Below are 7701 nucleotides of genomic sequence, written 5' to 3' on the forward strand. Positions count from 1 at the left end.
CTACCGGGAGATGGTTGAGAAAGTGAGAATTGAGCATTTAGTTTGTGACGCTCACCAGGAAAGGACTCGCGACCTGACACCAAATCGTAACGCACCTTTGGTCGGTCAGTATTACCCGACGCTGAATTACTAGCCTGCCCCAACCCATGCAATATAGTGAAAATTCTGCACCACGGAGCTTGCCTATGGGGCTTCAGGCCGCTTGTAGAACCAGTTCTGACCTAAACCATAAAATGCAAGAAACCACTAACCCTCATTCCTTCATTCCTTAGCCTATAACCGCTACAAATACAATATATTCCCACCTGGACACAATCGTTGCTCTACAATAAAGGTGACTATTTTCTTTTTTATAAACAAAACTAGTTATGCAGCAACAGATATCTTTGCTTAACCCTGGCACGTCATCAGTCAGGTCTCTGAGTTAACTAGAAATGGGGAAAGCTGAATAATCAATAAACTAATGCAGAACAATTTCTATACGGAGGACGACTAAAATCACGTGGTAGATGGTATTATATAAAGGTAGTCTATGCGATAATAGTAATTAACTTGTACCGAATCTTGTTTGATGTCGGAATGACATCAGTCTGCTTGTCACCCACACTTAACTTAATTATCTAAATACATTGTCATCTTCCCTGACCATATGTTTCTAGTAAACATTTCTCAAATGTGTACCCCTAACACATGTATCATATATATATATATATATATATATATATATATATATATATATATATATATATATACATATATATATATATACATATATATATATATATGTATATATATATATGTATATATATATGTATGTATTTGTATTTGTACAACACTGAGTGGATCCCAGTGATTATAGATATATTTTAACAACTACAATGCACTTTAATTCTAAGCCATCAAAGGCCGACATGCAGAAATTGAAATGCGGTACTACCAAGGACTCGAACCCAGCATCCTCATGACAAGTGCGGTAGTGATTTACCAACTACGCTATCAAGATACATACATACATACATATATATATATATAAATATATATATATAAATATATATATTTATATATATATACATATATATATATATTTATATATATACATATATATATATATATACATATATATACATACATACACACACACACACACACACACACATATATATATATATATATATATATATATTAATTGGAAACTGTCATCAACTTAATCTCACAGCTGACTGGAAACTCACTGGAAACTTACTTTGACATCTGCCACGACCTTTGTTTCACAACTGACCTCATCTTTCATGATGTACGACGTTTTGCTTAGATTGAGGATAATCTGCTGATTGAAGAGGTATGACTTGGTCTCAATGAGGGCGTGGGTTCCCGCGAGAACCATGCGTCCTCCGGGCACGTAGCCGACGCCGTAGCCGAAGAGATCGAGCTTCTCTCCAAGCGTCTTCAGTGACTCGTCGTTCGAAGCCAGGAGAGCTCTTGGGACAAAGTTCCCGTAGTCCTGCATCGTTATTCTAAAAAAAAAAAAAGAAAAAAAGAAAGAAAAAGAAAAAAAAAAGAGAGAGAGAGAGAGAGAGAGAGAGAGAGAGAGAGAGAGAGAGAGAGAGAGAGAGAGAGAGAGAGAGAGAGAGAGAGCTTAAGGGAGAGTCAAAGGAGGGAGGGGAATAAAGTACAGACAATACATGGGTAGAAAACGAATTATTGAGAGGCGACAGTAGAATGTAAAAAATCAAAAGGTAGAGGAGAATGAGGAGGGTAGGGCAAAGAATAAGCAGAAGAGAAGGAAGACGAAGAAGAATAGGAAGAAGAGGAAGAAGAAGGATAATCACTCCATTCACTACATGGCGTTCAACAATTATGTAAACAAAGTTACTCTATAAACAACACAAAATAAAGTATTAAGAATAATAACTGACTGTACTAAAACAATATCAACACATCAGCTAAACTCAAGGCACCATAACCTTTTCCATAGAACATCACACGAGAATGATAGTACAAGAACACTTGGACCTACCCACGCACCCATTTCATAACATCACAAAAACACGACGCATCGAACACAAATTAAAAATAACTCCATTAGTTTGATTAAACTCTCCTCATGTGGGGTTCGAACCGTAGACTGGTTCACAAGTCTAAAAACCCGCCAACTACGCTACAATAAATGTTGAAAAGAAGGAGGTTGGTTGACAGCGTCCTAGTCTCGTGATGCAAAGCCTAAGGTTCGAATCTTATAGGAAGAATTCGAAACAAATATAAACCACAACAGTGTTCTGCTGAAACATCTATATCGACCTGCCCGCAGTACCCCCGCTATACATTTATACAAAGACGCGTTCACAGCTCACCAGGCAAGCACTTGAAAATAGACTACCAAATTATACACAAAACTTTCCCAAAAATTAACCTAACAGGGAAATTACCTCCAGGACAAGTAAGAATCGCACTAGTACGTCTCTACCTTCAGGTCATTACCCAGCAGTGAAAGCTAACACAGAATTGGTTCAGTAACCACCACACAGAAGACACAAAGCACCTTATGTTTGTAGCGACGGCCTTGGGTAGCAGGATTTGTTAAAGTCACCCCTTCACTTGTAGCAAAACAAACACACACACACACACACACACACACACACACACACACACACACACACACACACACACACACACACACACACACACACACACACACACACACACACACACACACACACACACACACACACACACACACACACACACACACGCACACACATATAGAGTTTTAGACACTTGGAACAAACTGGATAATGAAATAGTAAGCGCAAAAACCATTCACGAGTTTAAAAGCAAACTAGACACTGAGAGATACAGTGGCGGGACAACACGAGCATAGCTCCCCTTCCCGCAAAATACAACTAGGTAAATACAACTAGGTAAATACACACACACACACACACACACACACACACACACACACACACACACACACACACACACACACACACACACACACACACCCACACACACACACACACACACACACACACACACATATATATATATATATATACATATATATATATACATATATTACAGGTGAAAAATGTAATCACACATTTGTCAATAACGTAGAAACCACTGTTGGAGTAGAAAAGACTGGAAACGGGGAATCTATATATTTCGATTGCAAACTGCAATCCTCTTCAGTAGATCTACTGAAGAGGATTGCAGTTTGCAATCGAAATTTATAGATTCCCCGTTTCCAGTCTTTTCTACTCCAACAGTGGTTTCTACGTTATATACATATATATATATACATATATATACATACATATATATATACATATATATGCATACATATATATACACTGTATATATACACATAAATATAAATATATACATACATACATACATACATACATACATACATATGTATATATATATATGTATATATATATATATATAAATTCGTCATGTAAATTCCGTTTTTGTAAATAATCCATAGTAATTACATATTCAACAATATCTATTACTAGTGGCTTTTGCTCAAATTACTGTTTACATAGATTTTGCTACCGGTTTCTCCAGTCGATTCCTGTACATAATTTTCAATAGGGAAGGAAAAAAGATAAGCTCTATATATTTTTTCCTTAACCTAATGACCAATTACCATTGGTTACACATTACACTACCATACACTCGCCCCTTAATTACGGCAACAGAAAATCACTTCAGCGAGTGACTTTTGAGCTTAACCCGTGTCTGTGGCTGGTTTCCTCGATGCCCCATGTTCTCCTGCATGAGGAAAACGGGCCACCGATTGGATTGATTGTGCTCGTATTGCATAATGTGTGATATTTTACTTGACAATTAATGCAATTATGACCAGGTCTGCATTCTTTACCTTACATCGGCCTTGGCAAGGTCAGAGACCGTTTCGATCCTCTCTGGATACACAGGGATGGTCAGGAAAGCAATCAGGTTGCACGTGTAGGCCAGGCTCACGATGATGCTGGCCAACCACCAGGGACCTAGCCACACCCTCATCCAAGCCCAAGAGGTTGGGGCGTTCGACACCGACTGCCGTACCATGCTTGAGAAGATCTGCACAAATCAAACCGTGTTAATAGCTTCCAATGTACTAAATAAAGAAGCAAAAATTTTCCTCAGTTTTTTTAGTTTTGACAGTAATTTTTTTCTAAAGGAGATCCCAGGAACGCACGATGAGAAAGAGTGCAGTTGCATCCGTCGAATCCTTCTGGTGGTGATTCTGTAGCTTGTAAAGACCAGCAAACATAATGCCGACGAAGACCACAGTCGCGACGACAAGACCCCAGATGACGCTCGAAAACGGGTACAGGAGACTCTTCCACTGTGGCAGAGGCGGTGGCAGTCGTAGCATAAACCCAAAGCCCTCAGCCTCGTAAGGAAACGTGAAATCGAAGTCTCTGCCACGCTCAGGAGTTATGTAGAAATAGTTGATGGCGAGCTGCTTATTGTGGAACATGAGGTCGCCCATCATTCCTGTCCAGTTTCCGTTTTCGAAGTCTCCCCAGTTTAGATCTTGGGGTTCTACTTGGACAATGTAAGAAAAGTTGAGGACCTCCCCGATATAGTCTAGGGCCTGGAGGGAAGACCCTTTACAGCCCTCACCGGCCAGGTAAATGAAGGGGAAATCATCACACCAGCTGGCCAGGGCGATTACCGCTTTGCGGAAATCCCCAAACCGATAGCGAAAGAGGTCCGACTTCGTGGCAAATCTGCCTTTCTTCCACTGTCCTCGTAGCGAAGTTGCAAAAGTCAGCTGACCGTTTTGCCCGGCTGAAGGCAACGCATCGGACGCTTTGTAAATGGCTCTCCCCCTTCTTTGTTCCAGTTGGAACAGGACGAGGTACAAAGACCTCAGTACCACGGCATGGTGCAGAACCCGAGGCGCGTCCACGGACGAGTTGCTGCAGACCAGAACGAGGTGTCCAGGGTTCCAAGTGAAAGTCAGCTGCAGATAGTCCAAGAACATGAAGACCTCGTCGGAGGAAAAGACGACGAGGGCAGTTACATTTGGTCCCTGGACCTGGTGGGTCGGGAAGTCGTCCAGACGGAAGTCAGCCATGGAAGACATGACAACGGAGGTATGGGAGCGGAAGGCCGCGGCCACAACAGAAAACGACGACGACACTTCGGAGGCGCTGTCGTGCACAAGTAACATGTACTCATCGCGTAAAGGGTTTTCGACGAGGTCTTGGAGTAGTAGATTCGTGAGGGAGGTCTGCTCCAATGATGGCCTCAGAGGCGCTTGTGCTCCGGAGAGCTGGACTATAGCCAGGAGCACCAGTATCCAAGCCGTCTCACTCATACCTGAACCTCATCTACGCTAAGGGGCGCTTCTTATTCATCCAGGTGGATTTGCTATTCTGCACCTGGCTTCGACATTTTGATGTCGTAAACAAAAATAATCGTTCTGGAGATTTTTAATCTGTCTTCCAGGCTACACTAATATCACGAGGGGCGTCACAATCACAGAATATATTAAATGAATCAGAAACGAACCTCGTGACCTACCAGAATAAGTAAAGGAAATAAAAAAAAAATAAAGAAAATGTAAAAAGAATGCAGAAAGAAAACAAGGAATGAAAACTAAAGGAAGAAGAAAAAGAAAGAAGAAGTGAAAAGAAAAAGAGAAAAAAAAAGGAGAAAGGTGAAGAAGAAAACCAATTAAAACGCAGAAAAGGAGAAATCGAATTTGACAAGGGCTGGAAAGGAACCCAGGGAATTTAAATAGACCTTTGTTCTTTCTTTCTTCGGCTTAACTTCGGGCGAAAGAAGAGGAGAAGGAGTTTAAGTGAGAGCCGATGACCGGTATCGATACTGGTAGTCTGTTAGGAGAGAAAAAAAAAAAAAAAAAAAAAAAAAAAAAAAAAAAAAAAAAAAAAAAAAAAAAAAAAAAAAAAAAAAAAAACTTATTGTTGAATCATTATGCAACATTTAGCAGAACTAATATATAATAAGCTACTTTTCTTTGACCTTTGATTTCAATCCCCAGGCCTTACTTGATTCTACCTGGAAGTTAATCAGATTTGACAATGACGATTATAGCTGGATTAAGGTCAATCAGGGTTTGACAATCATTTTGGTGGTAAACCCTTCAACTTCCACTGCTAAAATTATACTTTTATATATTCATTTTTTGGCTCACGCTTGAAGGTTTTATCAAACCAAGGGCAAGACGCTGAGGCTGTTAGAACATCGATTGAATGTGAATGTAGATAGAAACAATTCCTTCTACTACGTCGTCTGTGAATAGAATAAACTTCCAGACAAGGCGGTGGGCTACACACACACACACACACACACACACACACACACACACACACACACACACACACACACACACACACACACACACACACACACACGCACACGCACACGCACACGCACGCACGCACACACACACACGCACGCACGCACGCACGCACACACACCTCTTGGAGGTGTGGTTAGATTTCTCGCCTGCCACTATGTTACGGTCCGGATTCGACTCCCGCCCAGGGCTGAAATAATTTCAGTATCGCTTCGCTGCGGGGTGTTACTCCAACTCTCGTGGGCGGGGATTTGGGTGTGTGTGTGCGTGTAAGGATACATTATTATCCATAGATTGGTCATATGAGCTCTGAGCTCTCATCCGGGAGGTTAATAACTGTTGATCACGAGTTGATCACGAGTCAAACACGTGATCCAAGACCCTGGTGAATCACAGACACACACACTACCACGTCATGCTACCAGACACAACAACAAACTTGTGCCCATCAGAATGCTCAAAACTGACTGCTACAGGAACAGCGCAATTCCGTCTACCGTCCACTTCATCAACTCAACTCAACCTAGTCCTAGAATTAGCTCAAATTGTACATTGTCACTGCATCACTATCAACTCAAGAAACCGATTATCATTATCATTTCTGTATACCACACTTGTACTTGACTCTTCTTAGGAGAAAAACACAGAGAAGGCGTAAACCAGATGCTGTAATGATTATAATTTATGTTATATTATTTGTTTTTGTTTTGTTATAATTTGTCTGTCTGATTTTCATTTATTATTAGTTATATGTCAATTTATAATCATTTACTATTTACCTTTTTGTTTGTTATTCAACTATACCTATGCATTTATTTATGTATTTTATTTGTTATTTTTACATTATTATAGTTTTCATTTATTATTAATATGATTTTTTTTTTTTCTTTTTGCATCCGACCTAGATATGGATCAAAAGGTCTCCTGTCGGCATGCTCCGCCTTTGTAATCCTTTGTAATCTGAAGTGAGTGTTGTGTTTCACTGCAGTGTCCTCAACCAATCCATGAGATGTATCTTAATTGTGTATGAAATGGGTAAGTGATTGACTCCGATATCTCCCTTATACGGGGAAATGGACGTTCGACAGCACGCACGCGCGCGCACACACACACACACACACACACACACACACACACACACACACACACACACACACACACACACACACGCACACACACACACGCACACACACGCACACACACACACACACACACACACACACACACACACACACACACACACACACACACACACACACACACACACACACACACACACACACACACACACACACACACACACACACACACACACACACACACTTGTGAATGGAATCCGGGAAGAGAAAATTTCGGAC

The 7701-nt window shown here is 40.7% G+C and overlaps 1 protein-coding gene across 1 annotated transcript in view; it reads right to left on the reverse strand.

Moving 5' to 3' along the window:
* LOC143019351 (ionotropic receptor 21a-like) overlaps positions 1-5338 on the reverse strand; it is a 10499-nt gene extending 5161 nt beyond the window's left edge. The window contains exons 1-3 of the mRNA XM_076174989.1: positions 4208-5338; positions 3890-4089; positions 1280-1514 (exon numbers count right to left, since the gene is read on the reverse strand). Of these exons, the coding sequence (XP_076031104.1) occupies positions 1280-1514; positions 3890-4089; positions 4208-5338 (1566 nt within the window). The remainder of the gene's footprint in view (positions 1-1279; positions 1515-3889; positions 4090-4207) is intronic.
* Between the last annotated feature and the right edge of the window lie 2363 nt (positions 5339-7701).

Source organism: Oratosquilla oratoria, chromosome 37 (assembly GCF_046742065.1).
Source record: "Oratosquilla oratoria isolate Oo_2021 chromosome 37, ASM4674206v1, whole genome shotgun sequence".
NCBI classification, from domain to species: Eukaryota; Metazoa; Arthropoda; class Malacostraca; order Stomatopoda; family Squillidae; genus Oratosquilla; species Oratosquilla oratoria.